Source organism: Desmodus rotundus, chromosome 10 (genome assembly GCF_022682495.2).
Source record: "Desmodus rotundus isolate HL8 chromosome 10, HLdesRot8A.1, whole genome shotgun sequence".
Taxonomy (NCBI): Eukaryota; Metazoa; Chordata; class Mammalia; order Chiroptera; family Phyllostomidae; genus Desmodus; species Desmodus rotundus.
The window spans coordinates 66,634,848-66,659,218 of record NC_071396.1 but is presented as its reverse complement, the minus strand read 5'-3'; the positions used below and the strand labels follow the sequence as shown (position 1 = coordinate 66,659,218).

General features: G+C 45.9%; 1 protein-coding gene across 8 annotated transcripts in view; it reads left to right on the top strand.

Moving 5' to 3' along the window:
- MTCL1 (microtubule crosslinking factor 1) overlaps nt 1-23,628 on the top strand; it is a 146,461-nt gene extending 122,833 nt beyond the window's left edge. For 5 of the 8 annotated variants that reach the window (XM_053913131.2, XM_053913129.2, XM_045187892.3 and 2 more), the window contains 5 exons: nt 1,635-1,889; nt 8,992-9,288; nt 10,890-10,921; nt 14,163-15,702; nt 20,995-23,628. In XM_053913131.2, coding sequence (XP_053769106.1) covers nt 1,635-1,889; nt 8,992-9,288; nt 10,890-10,921; nt 14,163-15,702; nt 20,995-21,189 — 2,319 coding nt within the window. In that variant the 3' untranslated portion in view covers nt 21,190-23,628. Of the gene's footprint in view, nt 1-1,634; nt 1,890-8,991; nt 9,289-10,889; nt 10,922-14,162; nt 15,703-18,217; nt 18,275-20,994 lie in introns of all 8 variants that reach the window. The other 3 variants (XM_071219522.1, XM_071219521.1, XM_071219520.1) reach the window with 1 other exon arrangement.
- The last annotated feature ends 743 nt before the right edge of the window (nt 23,629-24,371 follow it).

Below are 24,371 nucleotides of genomic sequence, written 5' to 3'. Positions count from 1 at the left end.
CAAACCTTGACTTGAGGACTTAGGGAGGATTGTTTGTGAAAGTCCTGCTTAGAATGAATCTCAGAGGATGAATAGGAGTGGGTACATGTAAAAGGAGGGGAAGGATATTGCAGACTGAAAAGGAACGTCATGAAGAAGGGAGCATGCCATGTCTGTGGAGCTGCACCTACAGAGACAAAAGAATGTTCAAAGAATTGAAACGATAATCCTGGATTTTATCATGGTGTTAAAGCATTTTGGTTTGCTTTTAAAAAATGTATTTTGGTTTCAAGGTAGAGAATGGATTTGAAACCAGTAGGATTAATGGATTAACATGGGTCCATGGGATCTGCTGAACTGGAATAGGAAAAAGGTACATCTGTATGTACAGTAATCTTTAACTAAAATTTCCTACGTTCTCCAACAACAGTACACATCCAGTTCCCTCTGCCTGTCCTCTGCTATTGCTGTCATTCGTATACTTCCACATGTCCTACAAATTCGCAGTACTTTGCAACTGTTCTTGCATTGTACACTCAGTGATTTTCTAAAGCAATTAAAAATAGAGAAAAATGAGTTTTACATTTTTTTATTTTTGTCATTTTCAGTGTTTTTCATTTTGTGTGTGTGTGTGTGTGTGTAGAAGAGTGTCTGTTGATACCATATTCCTTCTGCCCGAACAGTTTCTCTATCATTTCTTGAAATGCAGATCTGCTGGCAATGATTTTATTTCTCAAATTTTATTTATTGAAAAATGTTTTTCCTTTATTTTTGAAAGATATTTTTGCTGAGTATGTAATTTTATTAAGGTTGCCATTTACCCCCTTCAGCCTTTTAGAGATATTACTCCATTGTCATCTGACTCGCATAATTTCTAAAAAGAGATCTGTTGTCATTCATATCTGTGTGCCTCTGTATCTCTGTGTGTGTCTTTTTTCTCTGCCTGTAAGGCTTCCTCTTTGGGTTTCAGAAGTTCAAATATGATATTTCTAGATTGGAGTCTTTTTTGTTTGTTTGTTTTTGATACTTAACCTCCTGGATGTTGAACAAATACATGTTGTAGATGCCTAGGTTCTATCACTAACCCATCACTAGGTTCCATGTTGGGGCTAAGAATATACGACAGACACGTACCTGTCCTCAAGGAGCTTTACAGAAGGACATGTCAGAGATGGTGGTGACTCAGTGGGGAAGTAGAGCTGAGAGGCAGACTATGAGAACCTTGACATTCTGTGTGACTCTGTAAAGTGTTCATAATTAGAACTTTAAAAATGAAAATAGTGCCCTGGCTGGTATGGCTCAGTGGATTGAGTGCCAGCCTGTGAACTGAAGGGTCACTGATTTGAGTCAGAGCACATACCTGGGTTGTGGGCCAGGTCCCCAGTTGGGGACGTACACGAGGCAACCAATTGATATTTCTCTCCCACACTGATGTTTCCCTCCCTCTCTGTTCCTTCCCTTCTCTCTAAAAACAAATAAATAAATCTTTAAAAACAAATAAAATAATAAAAATTAAAATGGAGTCTGCCATGGGATTGGTTAGATCTTGGTTTAAACATGTTTCCAGGGATAATACATTAACATTCTGGAATTTTCTTCTCTTACTAATGTGAGACTTGACAGGGACTAAGTTCCTAAGTTTTTCTCCTTGACAGCTGGAAGAGAAAACTGAGAAAAACTTGGGAGAACTAGAGTCCACCACTGACAGCAAAGGGGCGTTGAAGAAAGAGAGGGAGATACACCAGAAGCTGCTTGCTGACAGTCATGGCCTGGTCATGGACCTGCGCTGGCAGATCCATCACAGTGAGAAGAACTGGAACCGGGAGAAGGTGGAACTTCTCGACCGCCTAGACAGAGATCGACAGGAGTGGGAGCGGCAAAAGAAGGAGCTCTTGTGGAAAATAGAACAGGTAAGGAAGCACCCACATACCAGAGAAGAGAGTGGGGACGGCTAGTTTCACTTGGAAATCAGAGCATGTAGAAGGAAAAACAGTCAGGTTGCTTAGAGGTTCTCACCATGTCAAGATGTTTCGTGGGCTTCCAGAGGAAGAGAAAGAAAAGAAAAAATAGAATTTTTAGTATTGGAGACCTGGGCTCAGCTCTTCCATTACACAGATCTTTTCTTTGCAAAGTTGTAGGTAAATTCCCTGTGCGTGTATGTTCTGGGAGGTAACTTTTTAAAGGAATATAAACTCCAAACTTGAAAGATGAGGTTATTTCAGGTCTTATAAAGTGATTTCTGCAAACAAGCAAATTAACTTTTTAAGTTTCCCATTAAGGATGTGGTCACTGTGGCTGCTCCAACCTGAATGGAATTACTGTCCATCAGTAAAGAAATTGCTGGGTTAAATTGGAAGTCAGGCTGTTTGCACCTGCTATGCATATTACTGAGCTGTAATTAGGACCATAGTCGTGGGCGGGGTAGCTGGTAGCTCATCACCTTCAGCTAAACAAATGATTCAGAAACTCAGATTAATTTAGGAGGAGAGGGGTAGTTGTTTTTCTTCCACCCAGATCATCATTCTCTGTGTCGCATCCGCCTTAGGACAGTTTGTGTGGTTGTGGCTGTGCCTGAGTGATGCACAGATTGCATTTTTATGATAAATTGATGAGGTTTGGAATTCCTCCCTGGCCAGATTTTTACATGGCATACATCTTATTTCAGCTTGTCACACTTACAAATTCAAGAGGCCTCAAGGAAATGTATTAAATCAATAAGAAACTGAGTTCAGGAACAATAACCTCATTATTTATTACAAACACCCATACTGCCTGCATTTCTGTGGGAGCCTTTACAAAATGGGCTCAGGCATCCCTAGACGTATGGTACCTGTGTTATGCAGGTATAGCGGCAAAGCTTAATTTCTGCATACTGTAGCAGTGAGGGAGGGAAAACAAACTGAAAAAGAACTGGATGGAGCCTTTAGCTCAGAAAGTCTTGAGAAGAAGGAAGTGTACTGCAGATAGGAAGGAGCTGAAGTTCCTCCTAGGTTGGATTACTCATACAACTGAGTCACCGAATTGACATTTGATATGGCTCATTTCAAACGTCCCCAGATTCTATCTAAGGAAAGTTGGCCACTTCCTGTTCAACCTAGAAATGCCAGCACTTGAGGAGAATCTTCCGTATTAAGTCCCCTTGTGCTTGTGCTCTGTTGAAGGGATATCCCAGTGGAAATTGTAGGAGCAAAGTGGCATGTGTTCCTAAGAATGGTCACAGGTTTACTGTAGCCAGCTATAGCCAATCAGTAGTGTCACTAACCCTGGGCACCTCGTTACCAGGGAAGTTCCCTCTTGGCCTTCCCTCCAGGGTCTCTCACTTTGTCTGTCCCTCCTGTACTCCAGCAAGGCCATCAGGATCCCTGCCCTTCTGGGTCCCCTTTGCCTGTTGCCATAGGCTTGTTGGTCCCGTATGGCTTCATTTTGGAAGTCACACCTTGGATATGAGTTAAGCAAGTCTTTTAGGGTTTTATCTTACTTTTGGGAATGAGGAATTTCTACTAAAGGAAAAATTGATAGTCGGCTTTCAAATAGTTCATGACCAAGGGATGAGCATTCGTCTCATATTAAGAATATGTTTTAGAAAGAGCAAAGGGGCAGGAGCTGAACCCCATGTCCAGATCACCAATACTGCCCCAGTTCTGGTGCTGACAGCCCAGAACGTCAGTCCTCAAGGCTGACATCTTGGAGCGTGGTGGGTTCCGGGCACTCATCTGTTTCTGGAATCTGTGTGTGTGGTGGATCCGACAGGCTTTGTACAATGACTTCACTGCTCTTTTTAGAAGAGGGTTTGTTGCCAGTAAATGATGCTCCAGATATGCAATTGTGGCTTTCAAAAATAAATCTGGCCTTTTCCCCCAAATATTCAAGATTTTAAAAAAAGATTTTATAAATCTCCGTGCCTAGTCCTGAAAATTAGGTACAGCAGTTATAGGTATTCCCTGCAAAAGAGGCAACTGGCTGAAGTGTGTGCGTGTGTATAGATTTAGTTTATCAGCAACTGGATTGCTCACTCATGTAACTTTTATTAACAGATAAACAAGCATGAATATTCTTCATAGTGTGTCCTCTTGATATTTGACTACTTGGTGAGCCATCTAACCTTGACTAGGATAACCTAATATAGACGCTAAAAGAAGTAACACTAAATCCATTTTCCACTTTCAGAACACATGTTTCATACTCACCTGGTGTCATTGAATTCCTACATAAGTTCTGTGCCACATGAGAGAGACATTTTTACATGATGAACGACTGTGGGAGTGTGGTTAAGGTCATGTAATACATACCTATCTTATCAGCATCTCCTGACTCAATCTGAACTTGACTGGGTGACTGTTAACTTTTATGGAGTCACAATGCTTCTCCCCTTAGAACTGTTAAATTCCCAATTAACATGCGGCTGGTACAGGACTTCCAGCTCTAAACAGCTAAAGGAAAGTTCATTCTCCTCCCAGTAAATTCCTTAGATCAAGTGCCTCTACAACATGAAAGGCCCTTCTTTTATTTATTTATTTTTAAGATTTTATTTATTTATTTTCAGAGAGAGGGGAAGGAAGGGAGAAAGAGGAAGAGAAACATTGATGTGAGAGAGAAACATCAGTTGGCTGCATCTTGCACACCTTGCAACCCAGGTGTGTGCCCTGGCTGGGAATCGAACCCGTGCTCAATCCACTGAGCCACACCAGCCAGGGCAGAAAGGCTCTTCTTTTATTTATTTATTTTATTAGTTTTTAAAAATACATTTATTGATTATGCTATTACAGTTGTCCCATTTCCTCCCCTTCACTCCACTCCATCCTGCCCACCCACTCCCTCCCATATCCCCCCCTATAGTTCATGTCCATGGGTCATACATATAAGTTCTTTGGCTTCTACATTTCCTATACTATTCTTATCCTCCCCCTGTCTATTTTCTACCTACCGTTTATGCTACTTATTCTCTGTACCTTTCCCCCCTCTCTCCCGCTCCCACTCCCCTGTTGATAACCCTCCATGTGAGCTCCATTTCTGTGGTTCCGTTCCTGTTCTAGTTGTTTGCTTAGTTTGCTTTTGTTTTTGTTTTAGGTGTGGTTGGTAATAACTGTGAGTTTGTGTCATTCTTACTGTTCATATTTTTTATCTTCTTTTTCTTAGATAAGTCCTTTTAACATTTCATATAATAAGGGCTTGGTGATGATGAACTCCTTTAACTTGACCTTATCTGAGAAGCACTTTATCTGCCCTTTCATTCTAAATGATAGCTTTGCTGGATAGAGTAATCTTGGATGTAGGTCCTTGGCTTTCATGACTTGGAATCCTTCTTGCCAGCCCCTTCTTGCCTGTAAGGTCTCTTTAGAGAAATCAGCTGACAGTCTTATGGGAACCCCTTTGTAGGTACGTGTGTCCTTTTCTCTTGCTGCTTCTAAGATTCTCTCCTTCTGTTTCATCTTGGGTAATGTAATTATGTGCCTTGGTGTGTTCCTCCTTGGGTCCAGCTTCTTTGGGACTCTCTGAGCTTCCTGGACTTCCTGGAAGTCTGTTTCCTTTGCCAGATTGGGGAAGTTCTCCTTCATTATTTGTTCGAATAAGTTTTCAATTTCTTGTTCTTCCTCTTCTCCTTCTGGCACCCCTATAATTCGGATGTTGGAACGTTTAAAGATTTCCTGGGGTTCCTAAGCCTCTCCTCATTTTTCCGAATTCTTGTTTCTTCATTCTTTTCTGGTTGGATGTTTGTTTCTTCCTTCTGGTCCACATCGTTGATTTGAGTTCCAGTTTCCTTCCCATCACTATTGGTTCCCTGGACATTTTCCTTTGTTTCTCTTAGCATAGCCTTCATTTTTTCATCTAATTTGCATCAAATTCAACCAATTCTGTGAGCTCCCTGATTACCAGTGTTTTGAACTGTGCATCTGATAGTTTGGCTATCTCTTCGTTGTTTAGTTGTATTTTTTCTGGAGTTTTGACCTGTTCTTTCATTTGGGCCATTTTTTTTGTGTGTTGGCACTCCTGTTACTTAAAGGGGCAGAGCCTAAGGTGTTCACCAGGGTGGGATAACACTGGTTGCTGCACTGTGATGCAGTATGTGGGGGAGGGGTCCAATAGGGAGCCATGGTGCTTGCTCCACTCTCTGCCGGATTGCAGTCACTCCCTCCACTACCCACAATCAAATTGGGCCCCTCTGGTGCTGATTACCGAGTGGGTGGGCTTGTGCACACTCTAGGCCCCTGTTGGTCTCTCCAATGAAATCTCCTGTGAGGCTGGGAGTTTCTCTTGCTGCTGCCTCAACCCCCACGGTGTTTTCAATCAGAGATTTGAGGCTTTATTTACCCGAGCTAGAGCCCTGGGTTGCATGGTCTGCTTTGCTCCCCCGCTGTGCCTCCCGGTTTGTCTATGCGCGAATGTGGGGCCACAAGGTCCACCAGCCACCACCTTGTGGGGTCTGCCAGCTGCAGCCTGGCCTGCCCGGTTCCACAATCCACCACCTCCCTGGGTCCACCAGACACTGCCCTGCTGCTCGTCCTCTCCTCCCTGGCTGCCTGTCTCCTCCCCTCCTACTGGTCTGGATGAATGTTTCTTCTTTATCTCCTTGGTTGTCAGACTTCCATACAGTTCGATTTTCTGTCAGTTCTGGTTGTTTTTTGTTTTTAAATTGTTGTGTCCTTCTTTTGGTTGTGTGAGGAGGCACAGTGTGTCTACCTATGCCTCCATCTTGGCCAGAAGCCCCAAGACTCTTCTTTTAAAAGCTGCTCACAAAGTGATCCTTTTTTCTTTTGACCAGTTGAGATGAGGTGACCTTCTTGATGGTTTATTGTTTCCTGTATCATTTGAAATGCAAATTTTTAAAATTTTCTATTTGCATTACAAGTTGTTCTACTGCAGGGTTCTAAGTACAGTATTTGCTGGTGTCTGGTTCGAAATGGCTCTCCTGGGAAACCCTAGCCTTTTAAGGACCCATTATTCTATTACAACACCCCAGAGGCATCTTAGCAGCAGATACCTCCAGCTCAAACCATTCCAGTTCATTTTTAGGAAACCTAACACCAGCTTTAGTGCTTGTTGCTCCTGGCTGCAGGTTTATTTTTGAAATTCCACTTTACTGAGTTAGAGCTGCTTGCTCATAGCTCTCCTCTCCAGTTATTCTTCACCCTCGTCACACACACCCTCAGTGCACATTTAACATTTTAGTTGTGATTCTTGCATTTTAATTTCATGCCCAAATAGCTTGGAGATGATTGTGTGTTGAAACTAAATTGCGCTGACATGCGTAAGATAACCATAATAGAAAGCTTTCCTTTTAATTTTTTTAATTAAAGAAAGCATTTAGCATCTTTAAGAGAGCTGGGAAGAACTGTCATGGGGAGGGAGGGATAGAGAGCAGAGGCAGCAGAGCTGACACGCCAGAGGGATGTGCTTCTTCCCTAATGCAACTGTGACCCTGCCTCAGACTCTGACATGGAAGCTCTGGATGCTGCAGGCTTCATCTGCCTCATTAAATGAAGACAATACTCTGAGACTTCAGTGCCACCACCTTAGAAATTACTAAAAATAAGCAAGTCCTTTGGTGATACACAGACCACACTTTAGTCAATTTATGAGTGAAAGTGGAAATTGGGGTACCAAGGTGTAGTTTAGGAAAGATGCTTTCTTAAATAAAGTAATATGCTTCTAAGGGAGTTTTAGGGCTTCCTGGTACTGTCCCAGCACTTAAGGATTGAAAATCTATCTCCTGCCACCCCTTCAAGACAAATCCAAGTGTCATTTTAGTTGTTCAGATAATTTACTTATTCAAAAGAGCAGCCACCATGGGGAGTGCTGAGCATGTCGTTCAATAAAGACCCTGTTAAGGCTATGCAGGTGGAAGTATCCTCAGGTCTCACCTGTGCTTCCTGTGCATGTTTCGATGGGGAGGCAGTGAGAAAAGCTCTGTGAGGAAAGCTTGGGAGGGTAGAGGGGAAACCCCCCGTTAGGACTTCTGCTGGGGCCTCTCTGAAGAGAGGAGCCAGGGCACCTGCCCTCCGTGCATTTCCCCAACTGTCCCTGTGATTTCACATCGACGTCCTTCCTGACCGTCCTCCACGACCGTCCCCCATGACCATCCTCCACAAGATCCCCGTGCTATAAACAGGGCAGGTGGGCGTCAGCGTGCGTCAGCCCCAGAGGGCAGTAGTGGTTTCACTGACAAACAGTGTGCTTCGCCAGGGGCTGGCCCCTGGAGCCCCTTCTCCACCTGGGAGGGCAGGACACTATCCCTACTGAGGTGAGGAGAGTGAGCTGAGAAGAGTTGGGGACCTTATAACTGAGAGCAAACCTGCGAGCCACAGCAGTGGTTCCAGTTCTTGCCTTCCTATCTCTAAGTGGTTCAGTGTTTTCCCCACAAAAAAGCATGACTCAAAAGTATGTGTCTTGTGTTTGTTGTCAGTCATTCCAGATCTTAATTACCTCATAGCTAAGTTTCAGTCCTCTTAAGCAAGTATAAGTTGTTCTGACACCCAGTGGTTATAACAGTTTGGTCACTTGGATTATATAAAAGACTCTTTCCATATGATTTAGAAATAATACCATGTTACTAGAAAACTCTGCTAGTTAAGAAAATCAAAATTCACCCTCAGAAGTTTGCTGTCATTGATGGTTTTCCACTGAGTATACCTTAAGTTTGGAAAGTAATTACCAAAACAAAGAGTTCTAAGTATGTTTCTTAAAAACTAAATGTATTGTTTCCTGTGAGCACAGTACGCGAAGTTATGTACAATAACGTAGATTCTTGTCAGGAGGAGTTGGCCCGTATGTGGTTAATGCAGATTTTCAGTCCAAACAAAAGTGTGATTTTTTTTTACAGCACTTGTAGTGTTGGGGTAACATTTTGAAATCAAGGTCAGAACTTAAAGAATATGTACGTCTCGTGGTTTTGGGGGTGTGAGCTGTGGATTTGCAGATGGACTCATCTGTAGTTCCAGATCGTGGGGAGACTGGTCTCAGGAGAGTGACAGACAGAAGACTGAGACTGCTTGTTTTGATTTTTAAACCCTTCAGTTGCAGAAAGAAAACAGTCCCTGGAGAGGTGGAAATTTCCTCTGTGATCAAAAAGAAGGCAGCAGCCGCCCCTTTGTGCCCCCAGGAAGCCCCCGCATGCCGCGGCCCATGGGGATGTGGCCCTGTTCTGACTCGGACTCCGCCCCTTTTGAAGACCAGCCGCTCTGCAAGCTGAAGGAGTCGGACAGGTGTTCGGCCCGGGAGAACCTCTACTTGGATGCCCTGTCTTTGGAGGAAGAGCCAGAGGAGCCTCCAGCCCATGGCCCCCAGAGGGAGTTCGGGAACTGCCTTCCTGAGGTTGGCCTGGGTTTTGGGATCCAGTTAACCACTGCAAGACCCAGGGGTTGTCGGGAAACCCTGCCACATGGCAGGCAGGCTCCAGGGCTTAAGTAAAAACCGAAGGTTCATAATGCCAAGAGCTTTGCTTGGTGTCCCTGACCCCATACTCCTAGCTTGTGCTGTGGTCAGTTTTACTTTGCCACTTTGTCTCAGGTTTGGAAATACAGGGCTCATGTCCTGTGTAAACAAAAAAGCCTCACAAATGGCATGTCCAGTGAAACACACAGGAGGAAATTGTAGATCTTCAACTCAACTTAAAATCATAGCAGTCTTCTGATTCTAGAAAACTTATTAACAACAACAACAAAATATCCGTTTTAAAGAAAATACCTGACATTTGGAAATCGCAAATGTCACTAAACAATGGCATACCATAAACACCTCATTCTGCACAAAGGGAAAATGACCCATCACTTAGAAAACTTATATAAAGTAGATGAGCAGGTAGACAAGCTAAGTTTCCGTTAAACCCTTTTTAAAACTGCGTTTTAAAAATTGATTTTAGGAATCATTACCTGTAAGTCCATTTACCAATTGCTGTTCTGACATTTAACCTGTCCCAAGCACTTAATAGACCGAGGAGAGTTCACATCAATAGTATTGTTGAAAAGTGGGGAAATTATACTCAGTCACATGTCAGCGAGGTCAGGTGCCCTCTTCTTAGCAATAGATACCAAGTTGATGTGACATGGCCAACATGCCACCCTGTTCGATCTGTTGGCAGTCTCACATGGTCCGATTTCACAGCAGCGCGGAGGCAGCCCAGGGTTGGGAGACTCCTGGTGCCGCTCCGCAGGGGCCTGGACCCCGGGCCCCGTTCTGATCTGCATGGCAGGCCGTGCTCACTGGGGGAAGCACACCAGGCTGTTTACCCTGCCAACAAATCTCCCTTAGCAAGGGCTTGCTAGGGTTTTCTCAAGTCGGCCTGTGTTGATGTTCTCTGCCAGCGCAGCTCTCATTCGTCTTACACAGAAGTCGCTGTAACTTCGTCTCTGATTCCAAATAGCAATGTTTAAAATTAAGAAAGTATTCAAGCTTAAGAATATCAAACCAAATTCTGTAAAGAGGCTTAGACCAAAGGACATCAGCCTCCTAACTTACCCCGTCGTCCTCACCTTCCTTTGTCCCACCTCCCCCTCTCTCTCACGCACATGCACACACTCACATGCACACACTCACATGCGTGTGCGCAGACAGATCCAGGTCGTTACAAAGCCAGGTTTGAAATTCACAGAGTCAGCGAAGTCCTTTGAGGAAGCACGGGAGCACCGCTTCCTCCGTGACAGAGTGTACACACAGTTTATAATGAGCCAGTCTTTCTCGCTCACGTGGGTTCCTCCCCAGACTGCAGAAGCTCCCGCACCTCGTCACACTGTGGGTTACGGTTTTATTACTCTACTTCAAAGGCTGAGGGGCAGTCGCTCTCCGGACCAAACTTGACTCTGTGGGCATTTTCAGTGGTGTTTTCCTAGGGCAGGGGAGAAAATGCATCACTTAGCACAGTGAAAGCTCCTGGACAACCAACATTCACTGATTCAGATGAACTTATGTCTTTATAGGAAGAAGAAAATCACAAGGGAAATCTTCAAAGGTAAGTAGGACTGATAAAAACAATAGTAGACATCTGAAATAAAATCCTCTGTCTTAAAATCTCAGCTCGTCACTGCGGCCTGTTTAATACTCTCTTCCAAATGACTTAAAGTAAGACTTCTGAATAAGTACTTTATTATTTTTAATTTAATAAAGAAGCTATTTCTTATTGGTAACAACAAAAACCCAGAGGTATGCTGTGTCTGTGTGCTCGTGTGAGGGTGAAACCTTTGCAGGTGCCGTTGTATGTTGTACATATAAAGGGATGACTGTTGGGTGGTGTTTGAAAAGTCCATGGGAACTCCTGTCCTCTAACTGAAAGTCTGGGGAAACTCCCTCTTGATCGGCTCTGAGACATGATCCTGGACATTTAAAAGCTCTATTGGTAGGATTTGTTAAAATACTTCCCGGCAGTAATCTTTGAAGTGTAGATATAAAGTCAATGTTGTTGATGTTAGCGATCATATATTTTAGGTCATATGTGTGAGAGGGCCTTTCTGAAAAGACACATATAAGCAAGTTTGTTTTAATGTAAACATTAAAAATACACAGCTGAGGGGAAAGGAACATAGAGAGATTTCTCATAACAACCCCCCACCCGCCTTTACCCCCCCAACACAGTCTTTTTCTTATAGATGAACACGTACCATTTCCACTACATAACGACTCTCCCCTGGGACATTCGGTATTTCCAGATCTCCTCACCCCTGGGTTTTCTGTGAACTTCACGTTCATGAATTGAACGTGATGTGAACCTGTCTCTTTCCCTTTTTCCCCTTTATCGGATTAACCAAAACCTAGAAATGCCTCTGGTACATTTGTGTCCTTCACACTCTGTCTTGTCTCCTTCTTGGACGGTACAGGGCAGCCCTTGAGAGCTCAGGCTCAAGAGCCAAATGGCCTGGGTTCAAATCTACTTCGGCCTCTCACTAGTCGTGCGACCATGGCTGAGTCTGTACCTGCTTTGTGCCTCAGTTTTCTCATCTGTGAACAGGAGATATTTAGATTGTTTTTACAGCCCACGTGCGTTACACATAAAGCAATTCCTGGCACAGAATAAACAGTAAAAAATGTTTAGGTACCATTACATCCGCCCACTTTCTTCCTTTCTTAGCAGATCTCTGTGCACTGTAGCTTCTTATTATTTTTAATCTTAATTGTTTCTGTTAAGTTCAAAACTAATCCATGCTTGTAAAATGTAAATAGTACCAAAATGCTCAAAGTAAGAAAGCGCACGCGTCCGCCCCACCATTCCCTTTCCCTCTCGCTTCTGGCAGTTTCGTGTGCTCCCTCCATACTTTCTTCTCTGCATCTTGACCGGCCCGCACCTGTTTCAAATGTATCCTGGTTTTTGTAGTTATTGTTTTGTTTCACTGTGGATGCTGCTAAGGTCGATGCCTTCCCTTACTCTGTCTACATGGTCTCTGTTGCACAGTATCTATCTGAGCCCTAAAGGCAATGTCCCCGCATAGGTGCCAGTGATTTGACTCTGTGAGTTGCTCCTCTGTGGGCAGAAGTGGGGGTTAGATGAGCTGGGTGCAAGAAGTATGGGAGGGTCAGGACTGCAGCATCTGCAGAGCACTCCCAGCCCCCGGTGTTCTGAAGCTTAAGACCTAATCACAAATCAACCTAGATATTTATTTTCAGCCCCCTTATAGCCAGCTTTCTGTTATTCAGAGAGCATTAGACTGTTGGTAGATTATTTCTAACAACAACAACAAAAAATACCACTGGCTTTTGCCTTCGGAAAGTAATAACAGGGTGGAAAGCATAATGGTGGCATTTTAGCCTGGTCTTTGACCCCCATGAGAAGCATCACAAGAGCATGTACCCCACAGTGAGGGCAAAGCCAGAGAGCTTTGCTGGTTCTGTGGGCCAGCCCATGTGGTACACAGACCCCAGTTCTGGCCTCACCATCATTAATCGGTCTTACAGTGGAGAGGCCCATGGACTTTGTCAGAGACCCGTTCCGCAGGGCCTGGGCTAGTCTAGAGCCCTATGTACTCAAGCCTCTGTTTGGAGGTAGGTGGATATTACTATGTCCTGTGAGAAAGTATTCTAGTTGCAGAGACAGTGAGTCTGCATCCACCTCACCTCCCCACCACCCAAACCAGAGGGATTCCAGCAGAGAGGGTCCAGGGCCTGAGCCAGCAGGCAGAGCCAGCCCCAAGCCTCCTTCCTGGCCACCACTTCTTTGCCCTAGGTGGGCTGGCAAGCTGCCTGAACACTTCGGCAACCTCCTGCCTTAGAACCTGCCCCAGCCTATAGGAGGCAGTCAGTAAATTCTTGCCAACTAGAAATACATTGAATTAAAGTGCTGATGCATTGAAAAAAATCCACATCCAAATCCATGTCTGTCAGGCAGGAACTTACCCAAAACCAGCTGTTGCTTTAGCTCACCTGTCTTTACCGTCCATTGTGTGCACGTGCCTGTGTGCATCTTCCCTTTGCCAGGAGGAGCAAGAGCAAAGAGAAGGCTTGACTGTAAAGGAGGGAACAGAAATGGCAGAGGAGAGCTGAGTCCCGCTGGTGGATGTGGGCAGGGCCAGATGGAATTTCTGTTTGAAATGGTATTTGGAAATTTATTTGCCAACCTCATTACATCTTCCATTTGGCCTTTGGAGATTATTAGTACTTCAAGCCAATAGAGAATGAAGCTAATGGGTGAAAAAAACTTCAGATGATAGTTATTTTGTTGTGGCATCGACCCCACCCCCAATACTACTAGCTGGTTTTGGATCGGGACTGTGGTGTGTTCATGTCGGTAGCGTGGGCACCTGACATAACGCTTGGAATTCCGGGAACTCCCTGGAAGTTGGGAGCTGAAGACACCGGTGAGTAGAACACAGATGCAGAGCAAGGCCACAGCCAGGTTTCCCTTCTTACTGAGAAGCTCCGTGGGCTAAAATGAAACTTCCAAAGCGGATTAGGAGCTTAGCTGTGCCTGCCCAATCTCCCACCCTTCCATTTGTTCCCACAGTGTTGAGGGTTGGTTGCATTACCTTCTGACCAATACCAAGCTCCTGGAACAATTCCAGAGCCATAAAAAGCCCATTAAACATCCATAGGGTCAGCTCAGGAGTGAACACCAAGCAGCTTGAGAATGTTCTAATAGTTCTGGTAGAGACTGACCTGAAACAGGCGCTGCTCTGGTGGGCAGGCTACGCGTGCTGTGCTGGGTCGGGGTCGCAGGCCAACGGGGCCGGCAGGCAGCTGACACATCTTCTCTCCCCTTCTCGCAGGGCTGTGTCTGTGTCCTCCATGTCTGAGTTCCAGCGCCTGATGGACGTCTCTCCCTTCCTGCCAGAGAAAGGCCTGCCCGCTGCCAGCAGCAAGGAGGACATCACCCCACCCCTGTCCCCTGATGATCTGAAGTACATCGAGGAGTTCAACAGCAAGAGCTGGGACGCGAGGCCCCCAGGCTCCTGGGTAGACAGGACTGAGGGTGTGCGGGCAGAGAGTGAGGCCAGTGCTGAGCCTTTCCCTGACTCCTCCTGGTACCTCACCACGAGTGTCACTATGACCACGGACACCATGACCAGCCCAGAGCACTGCCAGAAGCAGCCCCTGCGGAGCCACGTCCGCACTGAGCCGTCCGGGGTGCGGGTGCTGCACAGCCCGCCAGCGGTCCGCAGGGTGGACAGCATCGTGGTGGCGGGTGCTGAGGGCTTGGGCCAGCTGGAGGCCGAGGGCCCATTTTCTACAAGCAGAGCCAGAGGGGGCACAGGAGACATTAAGGGGGGCCCCTCAGAACACATGCTTAGCAAGTGGCCTTGTGCCCCCTCCAGGCACCCCCGAGACTACACAGAGGGAGGGCTGCACCCCCTCGATAGCACCCTCTGCACCCCCCTGGGTTTCACCTCCCCACTGCACAGCCTGGAGATGTCCAAGAATATGAGTGATGACATGAAGGAGGTGGCCTTCTCTGTCAGGAATGCCATCTGCTCTAGTTCCCCCGAGCCCCCAGTCAAGGACATGGCCTGTCAGACCAATGTGTCCCGGACGACTGGAACACAGACTGTCCAGACCATCAGCGTTGGCCTGCAGACTGAAGCCCTGCGTGTCAGTGCCATCACCAGCAGCCCCCACAAGTGTCTGACGCCAAAGGCAGGGGGTGGTGCCACACCTGTGTCATCTCCGTCCCGTGGCCTTAGGAGCAGGCAGGTGGCCCCCGCCATCGAGAAGGTGCAGGCCAAGTTTGAACGCACATGCTGCTCCCCCAAGTATGGGTCTCCCAAGCTGCAGAGGAAGCCCCTCCCCAAAGCTGACCAGCCAAATAACAGGACCTCGCCAGGGCTGGCCCAGAAGGGGTGCAGTGAGTCAGCCTGGGCCCGCTCCACCACCACGCGGGAGAGCCCCGTGCACACTGCCATCAATGATGGCCTCTCCAGCCTCTTCAACATCATTGACCACAGCCCGGTGGTGCAGGACCCTTTGCAGAAGGGGACGCGGGCTGGGAGTCGGTCTCGCTCAGCAGAACCCCGGACGGAGCTGGGCCCAGGCCAGGACACCAGCCCCAATTCCCGGGGACAGTCACCCAGCCCTATTGGGGTTGGCTCAGAGACCTGTAGGGAGGAAGGGGGAGAGGGCACGCCTGTGAGGCAGGACTTATCTGCTCCCCCTGGCTACACATTCACTGAGAGTGTGGCCCGGATCCTCAACAAGAAGCTATTGGAGCATGCCTTAAAGGAGGAGAGGAGACAGGCCCCCCACAGCCTTCCAAGTCTTAACAGTGACAACCACATGGGAGAAACAGTCAAAGCTGAGCCAGGGTCCATCGAGGTAATAAAAGCTGAGTACTCCACACCCTCACCCTTCCAGCTCTTCCATTCACATGTTGGGAAAACAAATTTAAACCTGGCATTATACTAAGTTATTTGATTTCAAGAATTCTGGTCCATAATATAGGTTCTCATGAGCTGGGGAGATGCTGTGTTTATGGGAGAATGGAATAGGCAGAAACAAACCCTGAGGTACTTCTTAAAAGTGATTCAGATTCTGTTCCCTGGTCTAAGGGGTGGATGCTTACCTGTTTATGTGGGTGGGCTTTTCACTTGGGGTCACAATTTGCCATCTTTCTGGGTGAATCTGTGTCCTAGGAGTGCATGTATGTGAAGTATGGGAGAGTCACGTCAGGGCTGTGTGAATGCTCCAGGTCTGTACAGGCGACAACACGAGGCATGTGCTGGAGAGTGGGTTTGAGAGCATCTCTCACAAGGAGCTATAATGGCTGGGTTCCAGTGTTGGCTTCAATTCAAATATACAGTCGAAATGCTGCTTTCATACAATGTAACTTTCCCCCAACACATCACATCATCACATTGTGTAATTATTGTAACTCTATTAATAATCTTCTCGAATCAGTCAACCTTGAGCTCTGTTCTGATGCACATACTCACGTGGTATTTTTGTACCACACTGCTTTAAAAACAGTCTCCATTTCCACTTAAGAACGAACAAAACACAACAAAGCCCAATGGCAGTGCCGGCGGTGAAAGGAATGCTGATGCCGGCCTCTCAGTTCACACAGCGCTGGGGATGGTCCCCGCCCTCAGTTTGGGAGTGGTCACATGTGCAGACTTGAGGGGAGCCCCGAGCCCCCAGTAGCCCGATGGACAGAGTCCACACAGTGGAACCCAGACAGCCGCAGCATTTCTGTAGGCGGGGTGGCCCAGCGGATGGCAAGGGTTGGGGAGGAGAGAAGTATGCCCCTGCTTTCCCATCCGCATGGCCTGGGCTTCATGAGTGAGGAGAGGAAAAGGTGTACTTCTGCGTCCTGCCCCCTGTTTCCCACAGGGGGACAATGATGGTCAGGTTCCCAGTTTAACCCACCCAGTGGTATTTAACTCAAAACATAGAGTTTAAATCTGAAATAGGTTAAACCATGTGAAGTTGCCAGTGACCTACAGAAGTGACGGTGCCATGTGGCTCAACCTAATCTTGACAGTACACAGCCACATGTTCCCAGATGCGAGTCTGTGAAAAAGTGGCGTGCGTGCTCTGCGAAGAACAAGTACCATGGTTGCGTGTTCTCAGGTGACAGATGGTGTCTTCTGCGGGCCGTTGGGTAAGTGTGTTGCTGCTGTGGAGGGTCTGTGTGAATGCCTGCGTCTCAGGGCTCCGGAGCAATCCGTTGAGATCAGGGCTTTCTCCCAAAACATTAACTGGCTATGTCTGGAGTGTCCATTTATATTAAAGACTAAATAGCAATTAATTGTTGGGAACCATGAAGTGCTTTGAGTTAAATGCTCCAAGTGGTTTATGATAATAGACAGAAAAAGGTTTAATGACTGAATCACAGTTCTAAGGTATGGAAATGGTTTTATCAGTACAAAGCTGTGTCCACCTCCTTTGGTTCTCTATAAACTATTTAGATTTTCTTCTCACTTGGTATGTTTGCTACCATGGGAGGTGACTGGCTATTTTGAAGGGAGCACAGTTTCAGGGGGCCGTGTTTCAATGTCATGGGCTCTTTTTCACTTTTTTGTTGGAATTTTGCTTGTTCTGGATCCCAGTGGATTTATTCCTTGTCTGAACTGATGTACTGTGTTAGGCCCCTTAGAGAGCCCTTCTTACCACTCCATAAATTATGTGGTAGTTCTGGGTTTTCATTCCCAAAGCACCAGAAGTAATTCTGACTTCCCAGTGTGCTGTGGCTGCCCTGTAGTGGACCCCTTCCCTGGGTGTTCACTTGGGCATCTAGGTGGTGATGCAGGGTCCTGGCTAGGACCCTGCCCTGCAGCATGTCCCCTGTCACCCCACAGGCTAGTTCTTTTTCTCTTGAAGCCACAGCACCAATGCAGCGATGCAGAGAGAAACTCTGAAAAGGGCTTCTGGTGTGAAGAGAAAGAATAATCTGGAAATGTAATTCTGTTCTTCTTTCCCGTGTCTAAGTGGAAAATGGGAGGAGAAATTTTTAGTATGAGTAGTAGTCACTTGATCGTGACTAAAACCGGCTGTTCCATGCTGCTTCAAATACAGGAGGCCTGCGACTTGTCTCTCCATGTGCCAAAGGGCGTTTGAAATGTTAGAAGCCAAAGAGCAACTCAGGGAAGTGTAGTAATCAGAAGGGAGAGGCCTGTTGCTGGTCCACCGTGAGGGCTCCTTCTCCCTCTGGACAAGGAGGAGAGCCTGTGTCCCGAGAACGCACATGCTGCTTCTGCGGGAGCTCCCGCCCCTGGGAGCTGTCCTGGGAGCTGGCCCCTGGCTTGTTGACGTTAAACTTTTACTGTTCTTTTTTAAAAAATACTTTTCAACCTACTTGCTTTTCTTTTCTTTCTCTGTCTGTTCTGTCCAGAACCAAACTGTCTTACTAACTGCCCCCTGGGGACTCTAGCCCTGCCTGCCTCACGCCGTAAGTGCTTTCGTCCTTCTTTCCAAACTGTCTGGAGAGATCATTTGTGTGACTTGGGATTGGCATCTCACACTCAGAAACAAGGTGGAGTCATCCCCGCTAGGTCTGCTCTGTCAGGCAGCCATGCACGCTCGCTCTGGGTCCACTGCAGGACAGATTGGTGGCCTGGACAATCCCTTCTGCCGAGTGTTGACCGCTCAGTGCATAGAAAGGCTCTCAGGTTATGGAGATCCCGCTGCGGTTCCTGCTGTCCTGTGCAGTTTACGGCCAGATGCTTTCAGAGGGGTAAAGACACACTGGCCCCAGAGGGGCTGCCTCTGGCATAGAGTTCTAGCCTGTGGGGATCTTAGAGCTGAGCGTTTTCCACTCAGCTTGGACCTGCTACCGGTATTTGGTGGCACATGTCACTTCCACATGCTGTATCAGGTGTGACCATAACACAGCAAGGTTTCTTTCCTTTTGCAACAACCGCACCAAAAGGAGTAAAAGCAAATACACTTTGTCTTTCCAAGTGATCGCCATAGGTGACCCAGTAAGTGCTCAATAAATATTTGTTAATTGATAAACAGCAAAATCATCCCTGCTCCAAAAAAATATTCTCTCAGAATTGACTTCAGAGCACAAATCAAGGCACATGAGAGAAAATAGCTTTGTTTTTAATTGAGGATATAATTACCCACCTACCTCATTGACTGATCTCAACTTGAGGTGCTGAGTACCAAAGTACAATGGTCTTAAAGACGAAGGAGGCGCTCCAAGGAGCACATACCACATAGCCCACGACAGTGTCCTCTTGGGAAAGGACAGCGTGGCTTGCTTGCATGTGCTGGTATGGTCACATGACATTTCTTCCTATGGAAGTTCCCAACAGGTGCTAGTGGAGAGGTGGCACAAAACTAACGGGAATCCCGTTCTCATCCAGCATCAGCCAGTGGGCACTGGCTGCGATGGTGTCCAGGCAACCTATAGCAGCAGCCTTATCGGCACACACTTGTGCACGCAGCGCAAACAACACGCACTCACACACGACACAAGCACACACTCTTACAATAGCAGGAGCAGTGACAGCAAAAAACAAAACAGCTGAGGTGAGGTGAGGACACAGCTCACCTCCCACGGTAGTTCACGTTCCCGCTATTTCAGCCCCACGGTGCTTTCAGGGGCGAGGTGTCTGGTCTCATGGTTGTCATTAGCATAGGTGCTGTGCTCATTGGGACTTTCTCGTTGTCATATATAGTGCCGACCACAAAAGAGGCAGGGAATGTTAAATAGTCTCCCCTGTTAATGCTCCGTCTCCGCTTACCCCACAGGGAGGCACCAGCTCCCTCCATCACTGTCCTGTTCCGCCTTCCATCTTCTTCCTTATCACATTGTCGCATTGTCCTTCAACTGTCTCTTCCCTGTGTCGCTCCCCTGATCTGCTGACAAAACGTTCTTCATTCTCATCTTTGCAGTTGCTTGTCACCTCTCTTTAAATCCTCTGACTTCCTGCTTGCCTGGCCCCGAGAGTCTTCACTCTGTCATCCTTCATTGGGCTGGTTTACCGTCTCGACTTTTCATTGCCTGGCTGTCATTCAGTCATAGATGGCTTCCGTCCTGTAGAAGTCCCCACTTCCTCATGACACAGCTTTTCACATTTCTCTGTGCTAGCAAATTCCAAGTTTGGGTGTCCTTGTTTCCTGTCTTGGAGAATAGGGACAAGTAGCTCCAACATTCTTTAAATCCAAAAAAGGAGCAGCAGACCTCAAGAAGTATTAGAGGTGGTGGAGGGGGTCTTGACTTACCTGTTCGCAGAAGGTGTGGGGTGCCTGCCACACGAAGGCACAAGCACACTCTGCTTTCACTCCTTTAAATGCTGCTGCAAGGAAGAGTCATTAAAGAGAACTAGACCTAAACTAAAATTTCTGCCAGCACCATTTTTTCATGTTGTGGGAGTTTGTTTAACCCACTGCCAGTCAATTTGGAACAGACAGTAGCAGTTTGTTTTAAGGTGAGTCTCATTTGTTTTAAGGTGAGTCTCATTTCTAATACAGCTGGATGAAATCATGGGCCCTTAACAGCCCAAGGCATAGGGAGGCTATCCTCTTAGGACTGGTCACTGTCATTAAATAGATCATTCAGGAGGGCCCAAATGATGGATCAGCTGGATCAGAATATGACCATGTGGCCTGTGTAGACCACATGGGGCCTGTGACTTACCCCACCTTCCGTCCGCTTCTGCCCAGTTCGAACGGCGCTCTATAAGCACACCCATCTCATAGCTTTGCCATGTTTTTTACCCTGATTTGATATCTTCCCATTACCATCATCACTGATCATTCATGCTGAATTCTTTACTTAGCATTTTAAGTTATTCTTCCTGAGCGAAATACAAATTAACATTCAGAAGTTACCCCTGGTCTATTGCATTAACTTGAGTCTGTCAAGAAGTGTGTTTGGGGAAAATCACCCCCTCGAGCCGGGGTGTCAAACTTGTTTCCACCAGGGGCCACATCAGCCTCACAGTTACCTTCAAAGGGCTGAATATAATTTTAACTCCTTAATAGTTAAGGAGTAGTTACCTTTATACAGTCCTAAAATTATCTCAGCCCTTTGAAGGCAACCGTGAGGCTGATGTGGCCCCTGGTGGAAACGAGTCTGACACCCCTGCCCTAGAGGAACTGTCAGTAACCCTGTGAGTATCTGTGAGTAACCCCGTCTTTCTCTTTCTGGCTTTGAAGGAACTACCTTGTTCTGCACTAGCTCCATCCCTAGAACCCTGCTTCTCCAGGCCCGAGAGACCAGCAAACCGTCGCCCTCCATCCCGTTGGGCCCCACCTTCCCCCACTGCCTCACCGACGCAGTCACTCGAAGACCCGACCTCCTTGGAGGAGCTCGGTGACGAGGAGCCACCTGGGGAGAAGCCACATCTGTGACATGATGCAAGTTTGCATGGATTATCACGGAATAATTCACTGTAATTTGCATAACCACACCATCATCAACAAAACTCTGCCCAAAAGGAGAGATCTAGTTTTCCCAAGGTCAAAGAATGTTTTAAAGAAACACACACAGCTGCTGAATGATCAACCTGTGAACCTGAGATGTTTCTAGAATGAAACAGTAAATGTGCCTGTAATAACTTAATTTTTTTCATAGCTCAGAAGACTATTTTTGTCTCCATCTTTTTTACACGCAGAATATTAAGCAAAAGGGTAAATAATATATAAATTTTAAAAAACAAGAGTTTTAAAGATGTACATTTTAAGAGATTCTGAACACCCTCGCTCTCACTACTGACTGCCTCTCTGTTAAATTCGCACTGTTACATTTTGGTTGGATTTATTTCCATATTGAACTAGAGTGTTTTAAGTTAATTTTATTTTGTCAGTGTTTTTGGTTTTTAAGAATTTCTGAAAACTTCAGACTGTCTGATTCCGTGAACTCTGTGTAGTGAAGAAGCCATGAAGCCAGTCGACAAGGCAGAGATCCTGTAGCCTGGAGGGAGACACGTCGGCATCCTGGAGAAGGGGGAGTCCTCAGCTGGGCTCGCCACGGTCTTGTATAATCCACACGCTCTACTCGACTTGCACGTCTTCGGGTTCGAAGCACTGGGGTGCATGTACATACTGCTACTGTGGTCTCCCCATCACTTACGTGAGTCGTCTGTCCCATTGTGATACATTGTCAATTCCCTCGTACTGTACTTCTGTTGTCTTTTTGCATTGATGATACAACAGCAATGGCATTTTTAAATTATTGTTAAAAGATTAACTGGCAATATGCAGTGTTTACTCAAAATTTTCTGTTTAAGGAAAAATACTGCGAAAATCATGAGCATACCAAATTGAAACAAAGAATGGTGCCTCGGAGTCTGTATGAGACGATGATGAAGTGGAAATAAAGCCTTTACCACATGGCAGCCTGTGCCCAGGTCTTGTGTTTCATGCGCTCTCCACCTTTTCCGAAGGGCTCCAGGAGAACGTTGCCGCCACCAGGGGGTCTCGTGAAAGGGGAGCGCCTGTAAAAAGGCCACAGCTGCTGACATATCTAGTAGGGCATACGCTGAGTGTGTGATGATGATGCGGTTTCCCTGTACTCTATATAAGAGCGTCCTGGGATAGACAAAAAGGTGACTTTGTTCTTGTTGAAAAAGCCAAAACAGGTGGGTGCGGGGGTGTGAGGAAACTGGCTGTCCACAGTCAAAATGTGCCCAGCCTCTGTCCCTCTCCCCTCTTTGGGAAAGAAGAGGCCAGGAACTCCAGAGCAGGCACTTCTGTCCCTGACCTGAGATGCATGTGATAGCGTAGGAGTCTACAAAGGCGTGATGCTGCCAAGAGCGCACAAAGGACTCTTTTCAGCCAAATCTCCTGGCTTTAGTGTTTCATTAACTCAACAGTTTTCTTCTTGTCTAGACAGGCTAATAGAATAAGTTCTATTCCCAGCATTACCTCAGTTTCATCTTTGAATATTTTCCAAAAAATAAAAAGCAACAGCTATTGACAAGGATGTAGAAACATTGGAACCCTGGTGCACTGTTGGTGGGAATGTAGAATGGTGCAGCTGTTGTGGAGAGCAATGTGATGACTCCATAAAAAGTTAAAAAGAATTACCATGTGATCCAGCAATTCTACTCCTGGGTTATAGGTCCAGAGGAATTAAAAGGTGCAACCTGAACATACCTTTGTGCACCCATGTTCACAGCAGTATTTTTTACAATAGAGTGTAATCAAACCCAGTGTCCACTGATGGATGAATGCATAAATAAAGTGTGGTCTGTACATTCAGTGAATATTATTTAGCTTTAGAAAAGAAAGAAATTCTGACATATGCGACAACATGGGTGAACCTTGAGAACATTACGCTAAGTGAAATAAGCAATTCACAAATGTAACATATTGTAAGATTCCACTTACGCAAGGTGGGGCAAAAATAGGTTTACTGTTATAAATATGGAAAATAATACAATTAATACATAATAATATAAGAATAAACTGTGTTTCATGTACTCACAACTATAAACCTACTTTTGTCCCATTATGTGGGACCGAGAGTAGTCAATTTCATAGATTAAGTGTTGGGTTGGCCAAAAAGTCAATTTAGTTTTTTCCATTAAGTAAAAGACACATTTTACATTTTCACCAATAACTTTACTGATTTGGATATTTTGAGTATGTCAGCTGTCTCCTGTGTGGTATAACGTTGATTGTTCTCATTTCATGTCTTGATTTGATCTCTGTCAACTTCACCTGGCCTACCCGACCGTGGAAGATCATCCTGCAAGAAATCTCCAGCACAAAATTTCACAAACCACTTTTGACACATCTGATCAGTCATGGCACCTTCTCCACACACTGCACAAATCCTTTTCTTTGCGTTTCAGTTGCATGTTTACCTTTCTTGAAATAATAAAGCATAATATGCTGAAAATGTGTATTTTCTTCCATCTTCAATATTAAAATGGCTACACAAAAATTCACCAATTTTGATGTGTTTTTTTTTAATGCACACCAATATGATGGCTATCACAATACAATCTAACAGAATCATTTCAAATGAGGTTAAAGACAACTAAGTGCTACTAGTGCCATCTTATGGAAAAAACCAAATAAACTCTTTGGCCAGCCCAATGTACTTTATGCCACTGACCTCTACACTTAAAGTGATTAAAATGGTAAACATGTTTTACCACAATAACATTTTAACACAAAAAGTAAATATTCTCCTTAACCATCCTAGACGTAGCTGCAAACAAATGATTGAATTGACACATTTTGTGTGTGCGTGTGCCTACCTGGCACCCAGGGTAAATGCTGAGAGGTACAGTAATATTTTTTCAGCTGGAAGCCACCAGCCAGCAGCAAGAAAAGTTGTTGGCACTCATACCTAAAAAAGCTTTGGTGTCGAGGGCAGTTATAATCCAGAGCCTCAAACAAAACCATCAGGACTCTGCTCTGTGTCCTGGCTCTGCTCTGTGTGGCTTCACTCTCAGACAGGAATCCCAAGAGTTGACAGTGACGTCCCCAGTGGCTCCTATCAGTTTAGATCTCCTAGAGAAAGAGGGTCTCTTACCAAGAGCCCCTCTTACCCACAGAAGCCCCAGGACTGATGAGTGTTG